Source organism: Carya illinoinensis, chromosome 14 (assembly GCF_018687715.1).
Source record: "Carya illinoinensis cultivar Pawnee chromosome 14, C.illinoinensisPawnee_v1, whole genome shotgun sequence".
Taxonomy (NCBI): domain Eukaryota; kingdom Viridiplantae; phylum Streptophyta; class Magnoliopsida; order Fagales; family Juglandaceae; genus Carya; species Carya illinoinensis.
The window spans coordinates 10,352,504-10,376,473 of record NC_056765.1 but is presented as its reverse complement, the minus strand read 5'-3'; the positions used below and the strand labels follow the sequence as shown (position 1 = coordinate 10,376,473).

At 37.1% G+C, this 23,970-nt stretch overlaps 2 protein-coding genes across 3 annotated transcripts; both read right to left on the bottom strand.

The window, feature by feature from the left end:
- Positions 1-745: 745 nt before the first annotated feature.
- Positions 746-4,343, bottom strand: LOC122295023 (probable protein phosphatase 2C 4). The gene is made up of 4 exons (XM_043104029.1): positions 2,463-4,343; positions 2,233-2,343; positions 1,233-1,497; positions 746-1,124 (listed from the first exon to the last, which is right to left on the bottom strand). Exons 1-4 carry the CDS (start codon positions 4,140-4,142, stop codon positions 1,009-1,011), a joined length of 2,172 nt encoding a protein of 723 aa, XP_042959963.1. The 5' UTR covers positions 4,143-4,343; the 3' UTR covers positions 746-1,008.
- Positions 4,344-20,205: 15,862 nt separating this feature from the next.
- On the bottom strand, positions 20,206-23,607 carry LOC122294881 (fasciclin-like arabinogalactan protein 4). 2 transcript variants are annotated; one of them, XM_043103865.1, is made up of 2 exons: positions 21,923-23,607; positions 20,206-21,676 (listed from the first exon to the last, which is right to left on the bottom strand). In XM_043103865.1, the coding sequence occupies exons 1-2, from the start codon at positions 23,191-23,193 to the stop codon at positions 21,664-21,666; spliced, it is 1,284 nt and encodes a 427-aa protein (XP_042959799.1). In that variant the 5' UTR covers positions 23,194-23,607; the 3' UTR covers positions 20,206-21,663. The 2 variants fall into 2 exon arrangements, with proteins under 2 accessions (XP_042959799.1, XP_042959800.1); XM_043103866.1 differs by having other exon boundaries at positions 20,206-21,615.
- Between the last annotated feature and the right edge of the window lie 363 nt (positions 23,608-23,970).

The window sequence follows — 23,970 nt, the reverse complement described above, 5'->3', positions numbered from 1 at the left end:
TAGGCAAAAGATATCCATAAATTGTAGCCAAAGGGTAACATGTGTATATTCTATGCCTGATACCATTTTTCTGCAGAAGGTTTTATATTTGTATGAAGTTAATAATTAAGGACCACTTAAACAAAAGAAGGTTTTGAAGTTCAAGTACTCCTTAATTGCAAAAAAGAGAATAGAGACTGAACAAAAGAAGGAATTGTGTAAGGATGATCTACTACTCCATTGTGCTGCTGACATTGCCCCATTTTTAACTTTGAAAATGGCATCTGCAATATGCATCAACTTGCCACCAAAGTTCTGTGATATGGGTTTGAAATACTTAAGAGGAAGCTTCATTGTTTTGGGATAAACTATTGCAACTTTTCCTCATATGGAATGATTGCTAAAAACCAGATTTGTATGTTCTCCAACAAGGCAGTAAAAGGAATGAAAATGAGCACCAACAACTAAGGTGACAATTTGGGCATCTTGGTTAAATTAAAGAAGATTAAAAAAAAAAAAAAGTGTGTTGCCTAGGAATATGGTGCTTCAGCAACCAATGCATCCTTGTCAAATTGGAAAGGGAACAGGATAGAACACAAATACAAAAACCTAGTATTCTCAAATGAGTAGATGTTGGGAAACAGGTAGTGAATTATTTACTAGGAGAAAGGTGTGGGGAAAAGATGCTGATGCTGAGATGACAAAGTGTGTTTCCAACCTCATATAGTTGTGATAAAAAAGAATTGCAGAGAAATGATAGTTGTAGTGAATCCGAACAAAACCCTTTTCAAAAAGGAAGGCCATTTATTTGAATATCACAAATTTTCATTGACATTTATAATTCACATGAACCAGCTTTCACACCTTTACACTCTTCACCACCCAGTAAATTGCCAACTAAGACCCTGAAGCAGTACCGGAAGCTTAATTCCTAGTATTACCAAGGGGACCAGGAAGAAACAGCAAAACAGGGGTATTGCATACTTTGTAACAGATGTCTCTATAACTTGTATCTGTGGTTTTCTCTACTTATACCCATGACTTCCATATTCTTCCCTCCAAAGAAATAACGATGATGGAAACATCATCATGGTAACGCCGTCGATCCCCATGTGGTATTTCGAGTAATTCATGGAAGTCCATACCTGAAATTAACCAAATCCAAATTAACTTATTTTTTTTGTATTCAGAAGTTAGTTAAAATGTTTCTATTCCATAAAAAAGCCTATTCTTTATTGAAATTTGAAACATACCAGCTTTCTTTGCAGCACGGAATAGCACTTCCTCAACTAGATGTTGTGCCGGGTCTCCTTCCGGTTGCAATGTGATGAATAGTTCAACTTCTGAAACAGCTTCTTCATTCGTCATGTATTGATAGAGTCCATCTGAAGATAATATCATAAATCTGTCTTTTGGACCTAAGCTATGGTGGTATAGAGATGGGACACAATTGATATAAGGTGAAGTCCCCACATAGTCTATTCTGAATGTCTCCAAAAGTGCATTGTTCCATTTTGGCTGCAGACACCAAGAAAAATCAGATGTAAGAAATGCCAGAAAAACGTCTCATTAAAACAAGAAATTTAGGCAGACAGATTTCTGCAGGACCAAACGCAAACATAAAACCACCAATTTACCAAATTGTTCCACTATCAATCTATTCTGACAGATTTCTGCTAGGAACACGTTACACTCCTATCAGACGCATGCTTACAAACCTCATCCGTTTGAGGGGCAGAAAGAAATGCACATTTTTGTCTATGTAATAGTTATACAGAAACAATGTACTTCATTTGGCTGATGAGCAGATTCGACTATTCATGTCTTGAAGCTTCTATCATTTAGAAATTTTCACACAAACAGTTGGATTCTTTCCAATGTTTCCGGCAGTAGTTCATCCCAACAGCAGCATCACTCATTGCTTTCTTCCTCTTTACATGAAATTAATTTCCAAGGTATCATTCTAGTAGTTGGTGCATCTCTTTGGAAAAATTAAGTGCTCTATTAAGCTAATGAATATGAGATCAAGGTAATCAATGGTACTGGAAATGTACATCCTTACCATTGTGAGTGAGTGTGCATTATTTTGTATATATGCCTATTTCTCAGAATTTTCATTCCCAACCATCATCTATCCATGTTCCAGGATTTACTTTTTCAAGCACCAGTAAATGATGCCGAACGATTTATCAATGTTCAAGTTGCAATCATGAAAGAAAGCTGAAATCTAGGAAGCTAAGAATGTTAAGGTACCTTCTTGAGAAACCCAGCGCCAAAAGCTCTAGTGACCTTCAAACCCTTCACACGATCGTTCATCACAGCACAACCATCATCTGGATGTTCATTCTTTATTCTCTGGACCTCCTGCAATGCAAACCAACATTGATCCATCAAAACAAAAAGACGAGAGAAATCTAATCAAAACATTCAATCGACGAGAACAATCTCATTTTAAAAACAACACTTCAGAGAGTGCTTTGTACCTCATCTACATCAGTGCTATGATCCATGCTAAGCTGAAAAGCAGTCAGATTCGGGCATGTGCTGGGCCTATCGCCGTCGGACGCTTCCAGATCATTCGTTGTTTCTTCATTGATCCTCTCCAAGTCATCCCGAGTCCTGCCAATCCAGTAATCGGGCTCAGCCTTCTGAGCCAACACGGCTCGACTATCACCCACATTCATCACATACACATCCTCACCTTTCATTAGCATTACCAGCACACAAGAACCCATCAACGCCAACTCCGGATTTTCGGCAACCATGTTGTCAGCAATCTCCAAATAGGTCTCCTCTGTCTTCCTCAGAGCTTGCGAAAGCGCTTTCAACACATCTGCGTGATTGATCGTTTGCGATCCATCCGACGCAGATTTATTATTACTCTTCTGTAACTGTTCCTTTAATCTTCGGTCAAGCTCCACTCTCTCCCGGTCCCACTCACACTTCCACCACCACCTCCTCTGATTCTCCTCCCATTTCTTTTTGCTCCTCGCAGAACTTTTCTTTCCCCTCTTTCGCTTCCCGTCATCCCCACTAGCACACGGGTAATTCTCCGGCTCCTCAATTACGCCCCGGGCACAAGCATCAGCCGCCGTCCGATTCCTCAAGGAATATTCCATTTCCGAACTGGAATTGGACTCAGAATTGGAAGTCTGTGATAGAACAGGGGAGGAAGTGGCAGGGGCAGAAGTGATTGTGCTCGTCGCAGATCCAAATCCGTCGTCCCACAATAAACCCTTGAGCTCCTTGTGAACGGCAGAGTATAAATTCGATAGCAAGTAGTCGGGCGCGTCGGGGCCGTTGAATCCATCGTAAATCCCAACGAACACCCAGCCGCGCTCCTCCGAAACGACGACGTGGACCCGATCCTCCCCTGCTTTTCCTTGAGCCCAATGGAGATTCTGACTTTCGAAGTAGTCGTCGTCTTCTAAGCTACCATCGCTACTGAAATTCCCACTACTCACCGTCAAATTCTCATTGTGATGCTTCTCCGGCCCTAAAAACCAATCAGGCTCTTTCACGACGCCGCCTTTGATCGGAGCAACCATCGAGTTTTGCTGCCCCCGAGACATGGCCTTCGATATTGCTCGCTGAAGGACACGAACCAGCTTCCCCTTTCTCGAACTAGGTCTGAAAGCGAAACCCCCATGGGACAAGCTCCTTGGGAACTGATCAGAGTAACCCCTTTCGATTGGACCGGAGTACAGCCCGGGATCAACCGGGCCGGACATGAAGCTCCGCTCAATCGGGCCGGATAGGAATCCTCTTTCGAGGGGGCCAGAGCCTGGAACTCCGTACAAGCTACCAGAAATCGGGCCCGAATTCATCAGATTCCTCGGGATTGGTTGGAGAGGAATCGATGCGAACGAGGTGGAACTCTCGAACGTCACCGCTCGCTCGATACCGTTGAATGAATAGTCGTCGACGATAGCAGTGGAAAGAGGAGTCCAGGTGTTGGCGCTCACTGAAGCACCGGAGATAGTTTTAAAGGTAGTTGTCTCTTCGGAGTGGACCTTGGAGGAAGAGAGTCGTGTCGGGTCAGGTCTTACGTAGCAGAAGGAGTGGCCCTCTGGACCCGAGAGTAGAACAGGTATCTCCTGCCTCCGGCGAGCCTCTTCACCGCACGTGAAGCAGACTGTTATCTTTCCCAAGCCGTTTCCCATCGCCAAAAAGAATGAAAAAATTGGAGTCTTTTTTCTGTTTGAGCAACCCAAAAATATATATCTCTGTGACTATTATCTCATGGCGGTATCATGAGAAAGCCAAAGGAAGCCGAGAATGGGAAGAAGAAGAAGAGGAAGTTGAAGACAGAAGCGCTGACTTTGAAGCTGGAGCTTTTGAAAAAGATTGTAGAATTAGTAAAAAACAATCTTTTTTCCGTTTGTTTTTATTTATATTTTAAATGCTTTTGTGTTGGGTGAGGCGTTGACTAAGGGGTACGGTTTAAATAAACTCATGGGTTTAGGTCCAGATGAGTAGATTAAACCTACGAGCCCTACGTGTCACTTGAGAGCGTGGACCAAACTCTTCGTTTACAAGTGTCCAAGATTTAGGCGGTTCTGTTTCACGCCCACAAATAGCGCGTGTAGTTAGTGTAGGTGTCATTTATTCTGGTGGGGAATCGGGGATCGAAAAAGTCAAAGAGCAAAGCCCAATGAGCATGACTTGAGGTAAGCATGCCGTAATCACCGTTGGATCGGGCGGAGGAGATTTCATTAGAGCAACGGTTGACTGACACGTGTGCGAACTTATTCCCTCCCGTGTTGTCCATTTGTCAACTCTCTTGGAGGTTTCCGGAGCAGCAGCTCGGCTTGACTTTCCTTTTTTGTTTTTCAGTTATATTTATATAAAAATAATAATAATTATAATAGAAAAAGATTTTGGTTGGGTTTGTAAGATGGAGTTTTTAATTGTGTGATAAATAGAGTAAGGTCGGGGTGGTTGCACGTTACTAAATATTCATATTTTACATTTATTATTGCGTTCGACCTCTCTTTTAAATTTTCTCATTGTAATTAATTATTTCATCCCAAGAAATGTTATTATAAGGCCTCTCGACCACATATTATTCACATAATATAATTTAATCTATAATATTCAAATTTTAAGATTTATATTTCAAATCAAATTAAGTCATATTGATGATGTCTAGTGTAAAAGTCTCATAATAGAATTTCTATTAGACTCTATTTGTAACTTGGACTGAATTGAAATCAACTTAATTCAATCTAATTTTAAATTAAATTTAACATCAAAACATCCAACTTTCAAATTACTAAATTCATTTAACATCCGAACATATCTAAAATCATCTTAAGTGGGTTCTATAAAACTCATTACATTATCTCAACTCAATGATATTCATAAAAAACTCAATTCAGCTCAACATTTAAACGGAACATTATTCTTTAACTTATGTATAATAAATTATTATTTAAATAATTTTTATATAAAATCACCTATAATATATCATTAAGTATGATTGAAGATAATAAGTATTAAGATAAAAGGTAGCATTTTAAATAATAGTAGACAAAAATCAAAAGGCCTCGTTTTGGTGAGTTTAGAGTTGTATATAATATTAAGTCCATATTTTGATGTACTAATTTTCTATATACAGTAGAATAGAATCAATAGATCTTCATTTACATTAAAAAAAAAAAAAATTGTTTTCAACTATTTTTTCAAGACTTCTATCCAAAGTTTTGAATTGACAATTTGGATTAAGATATTGAAATAAAATATTTTGATATCGATACCATTTTAGAATAGATTATATATAGATAAATTAATTATATATGTATAAATTATATTTCAAAATAATATCAATATAAATTTTAAAAAATTAAAACACATATTTATAAAACTCAATAATACTTCTAAGTTATCAATCCAACTATTAAAAAAAATCACTCATCTTCATCACAAAAATGGAAGTAAGAAATGATTTTCAATTCTCGGGAAAAGATGATTAAAAAAAATTTAGAAAATAATCTTCAATTGTTAGAATTGGAATGAAAATTAAAAAAAAAAAAAAAAAGTTAAGATTTTTACATTAATTATAAAAAATACATTAATTTCAATTTCAGCCGGTACATTAAAAATAAGTCAATATTAACTTAAACGCAACAATACAACCAATATTTAATCTGATATGAAACATCTATCTCTCATGTGACTATTACTATTAGCCTATTTAGACACGGTATTGAAAACCTTGCTTCCATGTTTTCTCTAACTTTAATCACAAGGATTTGGTTTCATATGTTTTCTTACTTACGCGTTGGAATGGACCTTTTTTGTTTTTTCTTCCTTGACAGCTCTAGATCTAAATTTATATCAAGATCGACCAATCTTATTGCTTGTGATCACACGGGCTCGGAAGGAAAAAACAAAAACAGCCAAAATATATTTGAAATATAAGGTAACCCAAGAGTTTATTCTCCTATCATTATATGCTGTTTTTGCCTCAATGTGGGTTGTTGCCGCGTGGCAATTAAGTCACCTAGAAATATCATGAGACAAAAGTAAATGGTTTTAGTTACAAAATCTCTTTCAACGACACCCAAAAAAAAAAAAAGTCTCAAATTTTTATTCGAAATTGAGTTGATCTTCAAGTAATATAAAATAGTTATTTTGATCAATTATATTAATAAAATATGTAAAAATATATAAAAATAGTTATATATAAAAAGTTAATAATAATAATAATAATATCTCGAATTCAAAGCAAACATCATTGAATGTTGTAAGTGGAGAAACCTTGCTAAGCCACCATCTCCACGATCCCTTTGCTTGCCCCCACCCACTCTTTCTATCCCTTATCTTCTTGTTTTAACAGCTACTCAACCTTGCATTATTAAATATAATAATCTAAACTACTATCATGAGTTGCACACTAACTCACTTGATTTATTAATTTATAAAACTTCATCATTTTTACATAATCACTCAACATTTAAAACAGAATTGTAAAATAAATATATGTAAAATAGATTACATATATATACACACATTGCATGTAGGGGTGTCAAATCGTGTTAACGGGTCGTGTTCGTGTCGTGTCAAATCGTGTTAACGGGTCATATAGGTCAACCCTAACCCGACCCGTTAAGCTTATCGTGTCAAAATCTCAAACCCTAACACGACCCATTAACATAACGGGCCGTGTCGTGTCAACCCGTTTTGACCCATTAATAAATATTATGAAATATGTTTTTTTATAAGTAAACAAATAAATTAAAAAAATATTACGAAATAGGTTAATACGACACAATACAACTCATTTTAAACTATTTATATAAATAGGTTGAATAGGCCTGAAATTAACCTTTTTAACCTGATTAAATTTAGCATAATTTTATATAAATGTTAAAATTACAATATTTATAAAAATTATAAAACCAATTATAAGTCCAAAACTACAATCCAAATAATAAAAATATCGAAATTGAAATTCTAACAATTTTATTTTTAAATATAAGGGTATAATTGTAATTTTAACTTTCTTAACGTGTCATAACGGGTTATAACGGGTCAAAACGGGTTAACCCATTATCAACCCGTTAAGCAATCGTGTCTTAACGGGTCAACCCGTTTTGACCCGAACCCATTAAGGCTAAACCCTAACCCGCTATTATCATGTCGTGTTCGTGTTGGGTTAACGGGTCGTGTGACATATTGCCACCCCTAGTTGCATGTCTTTATTGCCTCTCAAAGATATAATGATAAAAAGTAGGTTGGTAGAAAAAGAAATTTTACAAAAAGATTTCAGAAAATTAAATTCGTTAATTGAGATGATTTTATATGATATATTAAATTTACAATAAAATTAATTTTATAATCTAACATACTGCATCAAGTTACGTCAATTTGCGAATTTATATTTAGAGCGCTAGCACACTTTGGGATTTTTATTTTTTGGTTCTTTTTTTCACATTTTTTTATTTATTTAAATATTTTTAAAAAATAAAAAAACACACCAATGCACTTAAAATTACTTCCTTAATCATTAAATAAAATAATAATTTTGATGAGCGGTCACGACAGCAAAGTAGTGTTTTCCCTATTTTTATGATATGTCTTTGTTATTAAAACATTTCTTTGAATGAAGATTCTTAATTTACTATTTGAAAATTATATGATTCAATATTTTTGTTAGTAAACGAACGCTTGATTACATATAACAGAAGATTTCAAAATCTTGGGCGAAATCATGAGTGACTAAATTATTATATAGATTAATTAAATATTAGATATATTTAAATAATTGAATCAAGCCAAGAGACTTCCATCGTGTGTGCTGCTTTGAATATATAGTGGCCATCACATTCATAATTTTTCTTGGCAAACGTCATTGCCATAGCTTTCATAACAATTTTTTTATTATTATTTTAATTAAGTAGCTTTTCTAACATTAATTATAGATGAAACATCATGGGTGGATGCATTGACTCTCATCAACTTGAACAAAGAATAATATTGTCTGTATTTCTTTTTTACCAGATGCTCAACCTCACATAATAATATAGTGTAGCACACTATTTATCGATTAGACATTACTTAAACGACTCTTTTTTCTTTGATAAATGTCAACCGTTAGTAAAAATATTTCTTAAAAATAATCTCATAAATTATTTTAACTTATAAATTAATAAGATCTCACAATATACGAATGAGTTCTGTTACGTATAGTTATTTTTATGTATTTTTTATAAATTTTATTGATGTGATTGATCAAAACAGTTATTTTATATTAAAAAATATGACTCAATCAATTACATTAATAAAGTATGTAAAGAATACACAAAAATAATTACACATGATAAAACTTTTGTATACGGGATTATTAACAAGTAAATAATTTTTTTTCTTTCTTTCTTTGTTTATTTTCTTTCATGGTGGGAGATAATGTAATGAAACCCAAGAAACTTGTATGGCACGTATGATCCTGAGCAAAAGGATTTGCACACCCAAATTCATCTTTTGAATTAAGCATAAGTTGAATGACTTTTTAATCGCTTCTAGATGAAATTAAAATAATGATCCAATGCATTGACCCATCAACATGATCATCAAGAGAATAAAAAGATTAATATTGCTTGGGATCCCCTAAAAAATATTGACTTTGATATAATAATAATAATATCATAAGCTGTAAGAGTGGGTGCTTTCATCTTTTCAAAGCAATAAATCTTAATCTGCAAGTAACAAAAAAAGAAATTAAGCCAAATTAATGAGAGATATTTTAAAAGAAATGCTAATAAATCATATTTTAATTAGATAAAAATATTTAGTGTAAGGCTTTCTCGTCAAATTTATGGAGTTTTAAACTGGAGATCAAGAGAATGCCGGCCACTGAGCAAACACAATCCAGATAGTTTGACTCAAAAAAAGGAATTTATCAGCCACCAGGGTGACTGTCATTGGCAATGCCATCACCAAAACCACCACAAATTACCACTTCCCAGGCACACAGAAACCAAAAGTTGTCGGAAACCACTGACTTTATGTACCATTTTTTGCCATTTATATGCACATGATCTTGGACCTTCCGCCCATATTGCCAAACTTTGACAACAATGCTTGCTGTGAATTCACAAACAACTCGTTGATTTTGATGGATATTGCCATTTTGTGCTGTGTAATATTGTTGATGCAATTGTAAGGCTAGACCGGTGAAGATCCTCTCTTTGCAAAATAAGAAAATTATTATCGAGATATTTATTACATTTTGGAATACAAAAACACATTAGTTAAGTATGTAAAGAATACCTAAAAGTGACTATTCCTAAAATGATTTTTGTTACATATAACATGGTAAAACTCGCATCTTGACTAGATCTCGATCTCATACCCAATGCTTTCATCACCATGCTGAAAAATGCATGGATTTGTGTCAAAATTTGGACTTGTCAAATTTCTGAACCAACATCTACGTAGTCAACATGCTTTTCATGTTGTCATTTGGCTTGTGCATGATTTCATACATGCAAATGGTCAACTGATAATTTTCTTTTCTTTTCTTTTCTCATTGCAAAATATGTGATCTCCACTGTGTATTATCCAGAGTTTAAGGGAAGTCATGAGAACGTACGCCATCTTTGTGGTATATATAGTTCAAAGTTTGAATGAGTCTCTGTCTCTCTTTTTTCAACGGGTAATAATACCTTTTGTTTGCTCAAATTCCCCAACTTTAGAGCCAATTCTCACTTTCAATGTTTTTCATTTTTAATCATGGTTTGGTTACATAATCGCCCATTTCAAACTCAACTGAATTTATGAGATTGACGATCACATTTCAAACCGAGACGTCAAGTTTTAAAACCTGAAATAACAAATGCGTCGTTGAGAAATATTGTTTTTCATTCCTAATTTTATCATTTCCGGTCATAATAGTAAGAGTTTTGTCATTCATCATCCATACATATTACTTTCTTTTATTCTTTTTAAAGTAATTAAATCCTTCTATTCATTATTCATATATTACGTATTTGATAAAAAAAAATGTAGAAAGTGTGATGGTGATTTATGAGAATGATAAATAGAATTTTTTTAATGGTTAACGTGACACATCTGAAGTGATTTTCCATCTAACAGTGTGACATATAAAATTGTTTAAAATGTATCATATAAGTCAATATGACTCAAAATGATAAAACAAATAAAAGAGTAGCATTACTTGATACGTACGGGACTCCAACGCGTAACGCCGTAACCTACATTTGTTGACCAACATTTTCCCACGACCAAATTCAATAACCACAGCAGAATGGTTGCTGGATTGCACCATGAGTTGGTTCATGTCTCATCCACTCAGCTGCAATTTTTTCCTTGAGTCACTTCTACGTTTAGATTGTCCAATTTTGTATATATTGCACATCTGAACATTCTGGGATCAGGATCTTCGTATGCTACATTTGGATAGTAAAGTGGGTCACTTTGGTTACACAAAATAGATAAGATGAGATAGTTTTTAAAAAGTTAAATAAAATATTGTTATAATATAATTTTTTTAATGTTAATTTATTTTGAGATTTGAAAAAATTAAATTATTTATTAGATTTTGTGTGAAAATTTGTAAACGTTGTAATGATGAAATAAGATGAGATATTTTTTGTAACCAAACAGGATGATCTGTAAATAATAGTGAAAAAGTAATAATGAAATATTGAATAATAGTGGAGTGATTTGACTATCCAAACACTGTCTAGGGCATTTGGATTGAAAATATTCATCTCATATCATTTCATCATTTTAACTTTTACAAATTTCTACACAAAATGTGATAAACAATTCAGTTTTTTTAAATCCTAATTCAATTTTTTCAAATCTCTAAACAATAATAAGATTAAAAAATATTATTTTAATAATATTTTATTCAACTTTCTACTTTCATATAAAACTCTGTCATCTCATCTCATTTCACTATCTAAACAACCTCTTAATCTTTCAAGTCTCGGGACTATAGTCACCACTTTTATTAATTATATTGAATTGCCTCTTAATTTCAAGAAGAACTTAACTTTTCAAAATGAAAAATGTTTTAGTTACAAAGAGATTTTATAAAAGTAAACCCACAAACTGAAGTAGTTTGATATGATATGTTAGATTGTAAAATTACTTTTATTATAAAATAAATCTAACGTATCATATAAAGTTATGTCAGTTTTTGGGTTTAATTTTGTGAAAAGTATAGTAACTGTAGCACTTCTCTATCAAAATTAAAATCAAACTAAAAAAAAAAAAAAATTAAAAAACAGATTTGATGATCAAGATTTGTAAGTTTTACCTAACAAAGTGAATGGAAGTAACGAGAAAAGGGCAAAGAGTAGTTTGATGGACCTGAGAGAAGCTAAAAGCAGGAGGACAAATTCAGATGCATCTAGGCTGTTTTCCCTCTTTGTCTCTTGCGTGATCTGACCAAGAAAACAAACAAAAGAAACACAAAGTCAAATGAAATTATAGACGAAAGTGATCAAGGAAAAAAAGTCGAAAGTCCAGCAATTAATAGGATAATGGGAAAAAGAGTTGTATCTTATGTTAAACTAAATCGAAAGCAATGTTGGGAGCAGAATTTTCCTGATAGTGATGGTTGAGATGTGAGCCAATAGCCATGCAAGGGCTTTAGCACCAAAGGCCCACAAAGAAACATATATGTTGTGTGTGAGAAGTATATAATATGCATGTCTATAGCCATGGCTATGTTTTCGTGGGCTATATATATAATATGCAAATGGGCTCATTAACATTGAGGTGCACATCCCAAGTCTTTGCACTTTGCCTTAAGAAATAGTTATGATAGCATCTTAAACTGGTTACGTATCGAGTGTTATTCTTTAATTTAGAGAAATAATATTTTTAACTTTAAGATATACAAATAAAAAATAGATAAATTTAAAATTTACAGAAAAAAATTATTTTTTTAATGGTAGATTTTATTTTATTTCAAAAGAAGTACGTAAAGTTTATTTATCTTAAAGTTGTATCTATCATTACTCTTTAACTTATGGTTTTAAAAAAAATAAACATAAAAGATTTTAATGTTGCTTTTTTTTCTTATTTTTCAAGTTATCAAATGCTAAATCTATAGCTCTTAGTCCACCAATTCATTACATGTTTATAGGAGTGTGCATTCGGATCCGTATCCAGATTTTTAAAAACTAGTGGACTGGTTACAACCTGCCAACCTGGCCAAGTAACCGATTTTAGAACCGGATGTCCAAGTTGTAACCGGTATCTAATTTGAACTTTACTTTTTTTAACTTTATTTTTTTAATTATAAATTTTTACATACAAAATGAAGTCGTTTTGAAACAAAAATTATGTTTTTTAAAAAATACATGGTTATGAATAACCAGATCCAATACGGATAACCACCTAGATTTTTGGGATTTAGACCCGAATGAAAAAAAACAAAAAAGTCCTGGTGTGTATGCACACCCCTAGATGTTTCAGTCATCTGCACGCGCACCTTTGCCCCCCTTCCACCATTGGCCGTCTCCACCGTCCATCCTGTGGGCAGCCACATGCTCTGTAAAAATACTTTGGTTTACAGCTATTTTTGACGTGAATGACTTCTAAATGGTAGCAACTTAGCGTATTGATCCTGTTATGTGACAGTCACACACGCAATTAGGCCGAGTCTCACCCTCACATATTGATCACCATGTTAGTCACACGCGTCGTCGCCTATGCTCATGGATAGCACACACTGCTGCGTTCTTCTGCTATAGAAATTGTTGTCCCTTTTTACCAGGAGTTTCGTACTTCTCTTTATCAAGAGATACCCCTATATGCTCTATTATCAAAACCAAGAGACAAGGGACGAATTTCTCAACGACTGCCTCAACTACTAACAATTCCAATGCACATCTTAATGTTGCTGAACTATTATGCAGTCAAGAAAACCCACTTCATAGTGGCAGCCTTTTGTAATACCTCATTCTTATAAGTGATAAGTGTTGTAAACTCTAAGCACAAAACAACTCAGAAAAAAATATCTGAAGTCTTATTGAATTCAAAACAAGCTATTGGCTTATATAAGCCTTACAAAGAGATAAAATTGAAAACAAACAACCCACGTTTTACTGATCTTAATAACGTAGTAAATGACTAAGGAAATGGTCAGACTCTACTTACTTGTCTTGAATAATAGGATTTATTAACTGAATGAATTTTGACAACTTCAACTATAACAACCCCAACAGTAAGGGTATATGATATATGAGTAGGGGCGGACCTACTTGATGCTTGCCCCCTCCAAAAATTTAAAAAAGATTATTTTCATACATGATTTTTTTTAAAGATGTCCTAATACAAAGATAATCTGCCACCCTAAAACATTTTCAAAAATCTTACTTAGTACTTAGGAGTGAAGGCAAAGATAAAACAACATAACTAATTTTTATCATTTGTTTCAACAAGTCTTACATAGTTGTTTCTATCATAATTTCGATCGTTCACTTAAGTCTGATAGATCTCAAGTGAGAAGTTTAGATTGTCAACTTCAATAATTTAGTTGTCCCTAGATAGCTACATTGTGTTTAATGTTAAATGTCGGCGACACACTTTGCTACCTTAAATGTTGGTTGATGTTCATAACCCCTACAAACGACACACTTTGCTAATCGCTCTCTCATACACCAAATCCTAGTTTCGCCTTTGTATATGAGATCTCACATTATTTGAGAATGGAAAATTTTTACTCTTTATAATGTTTTGTATAATTAATTAGTTTTTTTAGAGTATAGACAATGTGATTTAAACTTTCTATTAGGGCATTATAAATTGTATCGGAGCTTATTTCAATAAAAAAAAATAGAACTTGAGCCATGTCACCTACGACGGATTGACCCAAAAAGGATGTCGAGAATATAATAAGGAAAGATTGCGATGCCTTATTTTTTTTATAAATGATAATAATAGGTCGTGTGTGATATCTCACATTATTTAAAAATGAAATATTTTTACTTTTTGTAACGTTTCAATAGGATTTTAATTATATTATTAACTAATCATTTTAGAATATAGACCACATGATTTAAACTTTCTAAGAAGGCATTACAAAAATTCACGAGTCAAAAACTTATAGATAATTACCCTTAGGATTCATCTTGGGAGTTATTTTTATTTAGTACATGGTAATATTTGCTTTTATGATGTTAAATGGGATTTTCAATTGAGAAAAACTCACAATCGGTCGGGTGTAATACCCAATTTCACACCGGCCAATTAGATCACAACACGTAAGAAATTTATTTCTCTTCAAATGTTACCTACCTCACGGAATAACTCAATTTCCCTCTCCCGTCTCGTCCCTAATCCCTCCAATTTCCTTTCCCTCTCCTCTTGAATCCCTTCTCAGCGATCATTGTCCCTTCCAGCTTGAAAGTCCGAATAGTTTTGGCAAAAGGAAGAAGTGAGAAGATCCTTAACAGAACAGCAACCCATCCCACAATGGTTAAACCCCTATAGTCCATGTAAATGAGAACAACGATCAAAGCTATCACAGCTAGACTCTCGGTAAACCACCTTCAAAAGCTGGAATTGTGGACTTCAAATAGTCAAGGAATAGAACTGGGTACAGAGCATTATCAATAACCCCACTTAGCCATTTCATCCAACCTTGCTGAAACCCCAGTAAGGACCCAATGTAGCTGAAAACCAAACCACATAACCACCCTTTCCAGGGAATATGGTACCCATCTCCGCAGTTAGTAATGCTTCAAGAATACTCCATATGAAAGGGAAGATGAAGAACCCGAGAAGTGCTAGAAGAGGACCGGCAGCACCAACAGCATCCTCGACCCCAAACAGCCCGTCCTATCCCTTTCTGCAATACAATGCAGAATTATACAATTATACTTTTTGCTCTCGTGTACAAGAAATCGTGTGCAATTTAAAGAGCTTGACTGAATTAAGAAAAAATCCACATACAAAGTCTCATGATTTCTCACAATTTCTCAGTAACCAAACAAATTTTAATAAGCAACCTCAAGTATTCTTCAATCGATGGAGGTCGACTGTTTTTTTTTACATAGAGCATAGAGAGACGGGAGGAGGCCGATGGTGGGGCAAGGAGGAGAGGCACATAACTTTTATAGAGAAACGAATATTGCTATAATTTCAATGAAGAATTTTCCCACACTTTATTGATGGAATTTCCGTTCTATATATACAGAGTGATCAAGAGAGTAATTTAGGAAACATATACATATTAAGGCTAATTCTATGCTACTATTACATTATACAGCTATAGAAATTAAACTTAGAAACAGCTCCCAATCTAGAAATAAATGAGAGAATATTTGACTTGATTTTAGGCTAGACAGGTTCTATTTTGGTATGGGCAGGATCCACGCATGCTTCCCTTATACGCCCCCGCAAGATGGGGCTACCATCAGCAAGACCAATCTTGTTCCGTAGTAGTTCCGTGCGCTGTTTTGACAATGACTTTGTTAACAGATCAGCTAGTTGATCTTGAGTATGAACATGTCTCACTTGAAGGCTTCCCTTTTGCACTAAGTCACGCACAAAATGAAGATCTATTTGAATGTGTTTCATGCGTGAGTGATTGACCGGATTAAAACTGAGATGTGTGGCACCAAGGTTATCACATAGCAGCTGAGGAGATTCTTTGACTGGAAAGGCTAGTTCGTTGAAGAGAGTGGACAGCCACATTGTCTCGGAGGCTGCATTTGCTAGTGCCCGGTATTCAGCCTCTGTTGAGGATCTTGCAACTGCTCTTTGCTTCTTGGAGCTCCAAGAGATGGGATTAGAACCCAAAAAACTAATGTAGGCAGAGGTGGAGGTACGATCATCCACATTGCCAGCCCAATCAGCATCGGAATATGTGCGTAAATGTGGAGTTCCAGCTTTGGTGATCTGAATGCCATAAAAGATGGTCTGTTTTAAGTATCGAATGAGCCTTTTTGTTGCTGTCCAGTGATTTGTAGTCGGCTTGTGCATGAATTGAGAGAGTTTGTTGACAGCAAAGGAGATATCCGGACATGTCAATGAGAGGTATTGAAGACTGTCAATAATCCTACGGAACTCAGAACTGTCCACTGCAGCAGTTCCATCAATTAATTGAAGAGGCTGAGTAGTAGAAAGAGGTGTAGAGACATCCTTTGCACCACTCATACTTGCATGGGCTAAAAGTTCACGAACATACTTATGTTGTGGAAGAAATAAGCCAGCCCGTGTAGGAATTACTTCAATGCCTAAGAAGAAATGAAGAGAACCCATATCCTTGAGAGAGAACATGTCACCCAGCTTCTTAATAATGGAGGCTACAAATGAGGAGTTATTGCCGGTGATAACAAGATCATCAACATAAACTAGGAAATAGCTGAGAGTGGAACCTTTATTGTAAATAAAGAGAGAGGAATCGGCTTTAGAGTTGTGAAAACCCAGTTGAATAATTGCATTTTTGAGTGCTGTGTACCAAGCCCGCGTGGCTTATTTAAGCCCATAGATGGCTTTGTTTAACTGACAAACATGAGTGGGTTTTGACAAATCTTTGAATCCAGGGGGTTGTGCCATAAACACAGTTTCAGTTAATTCACCATTTAGAAATGCATTGTTAACATCCATTTGCCTCAAATCCCAACCATTCATGACTCCAATAGATAGAACAGCTCTAATAGTTGCAGGTTTCACAACAGGACTAAAAGTTTCTTTGTAATCAACACCAGGGCATTGATTATAACCCTTAGCAACTAGACGGGCTTTGAATCTGTCCACTGACCCATCAGCTTTCCTCTTTACTCTAAAGACCCACTTACAACCCATGGCTTGACAATTTGAAGGTGGTAAGACAAGATCCCAAGTCCCGTGTTTCATTAGAGCAGTAAGCTCTTGGGACATGGCCTCACGCCAGTGAGGTTGAGAAATGGCTTGACTCACACTTGTTGGTTCAATGGTCTGAGGTAGTGGGTGTTTTGAGACAGTATAAATCTGTTTGGGTTTGAATATTTGGTTCATTGAACGTGTGGTCATATTGTGAGTTCTTTGAGGAGAGTTAAGGGTTTCGGTAGGGGCTGTAATAGAGGAATTTGGAAAAAAAGGAGGGGGTCCCAGATTTTGATCCGGAGCATGAGATTGTGAGTGTGCATTTAACAAAGAACCAGTCCGATTGAGATTTAAAGGAGAAATTGGGTTTTGATCTAAAACAGGCAATCGGTCATGAAGTAAAGAGACAGGAGTGTCGAAATTACTTGAGGAAGATGCAACAACAGCAGGAGAACCATCCGGAGGCAGCAAAGATGTTGACGTGCCGGACATCGGTGATGGAGGCGCAACGGGTGGATGAGCATCGAAGAAAAAGAAAGGAAGGAGATTGTGAGGTTCACAGGAGGTCTGGGCTGTTACGGAAGGCTCGGTTTGGGACAGGTTGGAGTGGGTTTGGGTTTCATCGAAAAGCACATGACGGGAGATGATGAACTTTCGGGTTTTAGGATCAAAACACCTGTACGCATTTTGGGTCTGAGAATAGCCGAGAAAGATGCAGGCTTTGGACTTGGGTTGCATTTTATTGGAATTATAGGGCCGGGTGAGAGGGTAACAAATACATCCAAAATTTTTTAATTTCAAATAATTGGGTTTTTGATCAAAAAGAATTTCAAAATGTGACTTTTCCTTGAAAAGGGGTGTGGGTTGTCTATTTATGAGGTATGTAGCGGTTTGAAAAGCATAGGGCCAATACGAGAAATCAAGATTTGCATCATGAAGAAGTGTGAGACCCATTTCAACTAAATGACGATGACGACGTTCAGACACACCATTTTGTTGTGGAGTGTGTGGAGTTGTGGTGTAGTGAGTTATGCCATGAAGTAAAAGAAAAGATTTTAAACCGATGAACTCACCACCATTATCGGAGTATAATGTTTTGATTGATTTTTGAAAACGGGTTTCAACAAATTTTTTGAAATGCGGGAAAATAGTAGAAACACTAGATTTAGCGACCATTGGATAAAACCAAATGTATTTGGTATAGTGATCAACAAAAATAAGATAATATCTTGATCCATCAATTTCAGTATAACTAGCGGGACCCCACACATCCGTGTAAATAAGTTCAAGGGGCGCACGACTTTGGAGACTAGTAGCACGAAAAGGTTGTTGATGTGCTTTATTAATAGAACATGAAGGACATAAGGGAGACAAATTTTTGTTTGATGAAATAGGAAGTGAAAAATTGTTGACAAGACGATGGACAATTTTAGTAGAGGGATGACCAAGACGCTTGTGCCATCCATCAATCGAAGTCCGTTCATGCACATTAGCAACCTTTTTTGATGCCGTTATTGATGCCGGAAAGTGGTAAATGCCGTTGTTACATGCTCCTCTTAGTAGAATCGCCCCCGTGATCTTGTCCTTCACAAGAAAATGAAAAGGGTGAAATTCAACGAAGACATGGTTTTGTTTGGTGAGATGATGAACAGAAATTAAATTTTTGTAAAGATTTGGAACACAAAGAGTGTCAGGTAATGTAAAAGTGCGTTGAGGAGAGTGCAAAGCCAAAGAACCAATGTGTGAGACTGCCAAACCTGAACCATCACCAAGGATTACTTCATCAGTTCCATCATATTCAGAATGAATAGATAAATTAGAAAGATCGCCCGTGATATTGTGAGAGGCAACAGAATCAAGTAACCAATTTTTATCTTTAGCAGTAGAGGTTGTAGCACAATTGATGGAGACATTCGGTGAATGAAATTGAGGGCATGACTTTGCAATGTGGCCCAATTGGTCACAAATCTGACATTTGGGCTGATAACGCCTATTTGAATTGCTGGGCCGGCCAGAGTTGTTGGTGAAACAGCGTCCATCACGTTGGGCTCCATGTGAGGATCGGCTGGGATTAGAGCCTTGTGGCCCATGGTGAGAGTTATGCGGCTTGGAAGACCACGATTGACTCCCTCCTTGCACAGAATGCTTGGTCTTTGTAAAATTTGCAGAAGCCACCAGGTTCTGCATTGCTGCGTCCAGACGCCGTAAATATGCTTCATGTCCAACCAACAGATCATGCAGCTCCTCAAAGGCCAGAGATGATTCTCGGGCTCGAATAGGCGGAGCAATCTCCCAAAAATCTACACCTAAACCATTCAACACATAGAGAGTTAGGTCATCATCAGAAATTGAATGATCAATAATGGCTATTTCATCAGCCAGGGCCTTCACGGCATGAAGATATTCGGTAATCGAGCAATCTCCTCGCTGGATTAAGGTGAGTTCCTCCTTCAACTGCATAGCACGGGTTCTTGATCGGCTAGCATACAGGGTTTTTAATTTCTTCCAAGCTTCATGGGAAGTCTTTGCCGTAGCAATGAGAGGGGTGATTGAAGGAGATGTGGAGGCTAGAATGGCACTCAGGATAAGTTTATCCTGTCGGACCCAGTGGGTCTTGCATAATTCATCAGCTGGGGTAGCCGTAGAAGAGGGACACTGAAGAGTACCTTCGACATAGTTGAGTAAATCATACCCAATAAGGAGTGCTTCAAATTGAGCACGCCATTGAGGAAAGATGGAGGGAGTTAATTTTTCATTGATTTGGGAAGTGATATTGAGGGCAATGAGGGGTTTATCGGCTGCAGAAGGAGGTTGGGTGTGGAGGGTAAAGGTTGGATTTTGATCAGAGGAAGACATAGTGTTGGTTTGGATCGGTAGCTCGTTTGAGATCGGCTCTTCTGATACCATATAGAGAAATGAATATTGCTATAATTTCAATGAAGAATTTTCCCACACTTTATTGATAGAATTTCCGTTCTATATATACAGAGTGATCAAGAGAGTAATTTAGGAAACATATACATATTAAGGCTAATTCTATGCTACTATTACATTATACAGCTATAGAAATTAAACTTAGAAACAACTCCCAATCTAGAAATAAATGAGAGAATATTTGACTTGATTTTAGACTAGACATGTTCTATTTTGGTCTGGGCAGGATCCACGCATGCTTCCCTTATAACTTTAACGTTGCTCAATACAAACTTTTGATCTGCTTTGAAATTTTCAGAAATCTTTAGCCGTGAAATTTTGATCACCTGCATGTTCACCTATTCTCAATGTAGCTGAAATCTGCACGTGGCACGTGTTTAATTACTGATGTAAATCAACGTTTGACATCCGACCGGCTCCAAGCGCCACTCTTTTCAATTTTCAACCCCCACTATTGTAACTTCTATCCTTAGTAAGTTAGTAACTCATAAGGAGGAAAAACAAAAGAAAGATCCTTCACTACTTCTATTTGAAAAAGATGAAAGGAAGATCTTATCATCCGCCTAATCTGGCTTTACCGATCAACTCTCTCCAACTTTTGGTACCAAAGAGGGTTTCAATTTTCAAAGCTGCTGGGTCCGGGACCCACGCTTGCTCTGGTGAAATCTAAACAAATGGAAAGACAACCCAACGGGGTGGCATGCATCTGATCCGAGTACTCAAAACAGTAGATCTGATCGTACACTGTCTTGTGGGTGTGACAGTCCAATAAGCATCGGTGCGCGGAAAGAACTGCGGCTTTCGAACTTGTCCTGGATCAAGACCGTCCATTTGTGGGCCCACAGGAGGTGCATGCCATCTGTCACCCGTTTTCCCTTCACTAATTACTTTACCCCACCATCAATTAATTAATTAAAAAAAAAAATTTAGCAAAGCAAATTGCATTGCCCATTACCGTCCAAAGGGAATCCATGGATTGCCCTATTCATATTGACAAAAGTGCCTACCACTTCTTGTGATATTGACGAGACTCGTACAGTTCAAGCCAAGTGGTTTGGTTCGTGACAGCAACTGAGGCATGGATTAATGCAACGCGACAGCCTCGGAACTGCAGGCTGTGTTTGGCCTTCGATAACTTCAATCTCTCATAAAACTCGAAACCCATTGTCTTCGTTTCTCTCTCTTTCCCACAGAGAAAAAGGAGCCCTAATCTTATAAACCACACTCAAATCGAATTGAATCAAACCACTATGGCAAAGGATGCTTTATCATAACTTTCTTCACTCTTCCGAGAAAGCTGCAGAATTTCCTGCATCTGGGGTCAAACGCGTTGAAACCCCATCTCTTGACTGCTTTTAAGGGGTTGAACACTTATTTCTCACCAGTTACGATCTTTTTTATCGGTTACTGCATGAAAGTAGAACGGAAAAGTAGCGGATAAATGCAAATTAGCAGTCAAACGTCCAGACTGCAAAAAGAAATACATCAACAGAATGAACAACAAAGCTTCATATCCCGGAAAGTTGAAACAAAATTGCTGCTTTTTTTTTTTTATATATGTTATTCAAACATTAACACAATTGACATTCAATAAGGAAAAATTAAAAAGAAAAAAGGGGGGCTGCTTATGCATCCCAATTTGCCAATTCAATTCACCGTGTAAAAAAAATCAATAATTATGAGGCAAAATAATTAATCTCATACAACTACGTACAATGCTATACAGCACAGAGCGACTACCAAGCTCCGTAGGTCAGCACCATTACCGGTGGCTGCTCCTGATGTGATATCTTCACGGAAACCTGGTGGAGACGACAGATGTGAGGGCGGATTATTCAGTCCCGGAGAGTTCTTTGGCGAGAGACCGTTATTGGGCGGTTGAGCACCGGACATTACGGTGTTTCCAGGCTTGACATTACCTATAGGACCATTACTAAAGATCTCCCTCGGCAATAGCACTTCCGAGACACCGAAGATTGCCACAGGGTTCTGATCGAATACGGTCTGAGTCACCGAAGCCTGAACGATTCCAGTATCGATCGCGACAGACCCATTAATCCTAGAAATGTTGAGGGTGAAGCTCCCGGCCCCCGTGGCCTCTGTTGCCAATGTGGGTTGGACCGGGTTCACAATTGACTCCAGAGAACCCAGTGGATAGTAGGAGTGGAGCACGTGGAACTTCAAGACCACCGCTTTCTTATCTGCTGGGAGAGACTGAAGCCTCACGGTGGCCGGAAGATCGGCGAAAGCTGTGTCGACAGGGACGAAGAGCGTTATTCCAGCCCCGCCCTCGTCGGCCTCGAACTCTTCCACCACGCCAGAGGCCAACAGCATCGATGCCGCGACGTTGAAGTTGTGCCCGTCGATCAAGGCCTTGGTGATGTTCAGCCCCAGGGTCGGGCGGGTCTCGGAAGCCATGAGATCAAAGTTGGAGGGGACGAGGAGGGAATTGACGGCCAAGATGGTGACATTATAGGGAAGGGTTTTGACGAGGGAGAGAACGGTGGCGTTTGAAGGGGAGTAAGGCTCCAGTGAGTGGATCGAAACAACGCCGCTGGTAGGGTTGCGGGTAATGTTGACGGAGCCGTAGTTGCTGGTGGCTCGGCCAGTGGTCTGGAAGAGGGTGGTGATGAGGATGCCGGAAGGAGGAATCTTCTGGAGGTCAGACCAGGAGAAGTACTGGAGAAGGACGTTGTAGCGAAGAACGTCGGCGAGGGAGGTGGAAGAGAGACGGCGCGTGAGGACGTCAGACGACGATACATAAGGGTTGGGGACGGCGAGAAGAGTTACAGAGGCACGGTGGGCGAGATCGGACGAGATATTGGTAGAGGAGATGAGAGATGCGAAGGAGGATAGCTCCGGGAAGGAAGAGAGCAGGGTGGTAATGTTCATGGCGAGGATGGGTAGAGGTGCGTGGTATATGAGGAGCAGCACAAAGAGCAGAGTTAAAGGGGCGATATGGGTAATGTGGATTAGAACAGCCATTAATTTTTCTAGGGTTCTTCTCTGTGAGTTTGATTCAATTCCCAGCTAGCATCCACCCAGAAACAGCTAGCACAGAGAGAGAGAGAAGCGGGGGTTACTGAGTGAGTGACTGAGTGGAGTACTGTAAGAGAGAATGATGTTTGATGTTGATGATGGCGATGGTGATGTTTTCGTTTCCCTTTCGCTCTCTTTATTTTTATTTTTTCCTTCGTTTTTCTTCGATTTGTGTTCTCTCTATCCGGTGGATATTCTGCGATGAAGGTAAGGGGAAGAGATAAAAGAAAGTGGAATGATCAGATTTTGGCCACTTGGTTTCAAAGGGATTGTGAGGTTGGAAAGAAAAGGAAAGGGAAGGGGGAAAAATGGTTACCGACCGACCGTGGGACATGACAGTAAAGGTGACGAAGAAGCCAGTTGTTTTAAAGTTGAGAGTAGGCATTATAGTACTGTGAAAATGTACATATATCTGCACAGTGAAAGTCTCCTCGCAATCCAACAACTCCCAACATTTAATACTCCCACGAGGCTCTTTGCTGTCTACCTTTCTAGACTACTCCCGTAATTAGGTAACTTCGAAGTCCTTATTGCCCAAATTTACTCTTAAATTCAATCTATTATATCAAACTTATATATTTAAAATTTATTTTTAATGTGTTTTTTTATTTTATATTTTTTAAATCACTTTAAAATTTAAGAAAAATAATTTACAAACTCATTTTAAAATACATCCTTAAAAATTAAATAAAAAAAAAAAGAATTAGTAGTTTTTATCGGAAT

Coding starts and splice junctions, on each gene's coding strand:
- LOC122294881 (XM_043103865.1), bottom strand. CDS start 23,193: ATGGCTGTTCTAATCCACATTACCCATATCGCCCCTTTAACTCTGCTC.
- LOC122295023 (XM_043104029.1), bottom strand. CDS start 4,142: ATGGGAAACGGCTTGGGAAAGATAACAGTCTGCTTCACGTGCGGTGAA. Junction 1,498..2,232: donor GCGCTGGGTTTCTCAAGAAG/GTACCTTAACAT, acceptor TGGTGTCTGCAG/CCAAAATGGAACAATGCACT. Junction 1,125..1,232: donor CCGTGCTGCAAAGAAAGCTG/GTATGTTTCAAA, acceptor GGTTAATTTCAG/GTATGGACTTCCATGAATTA.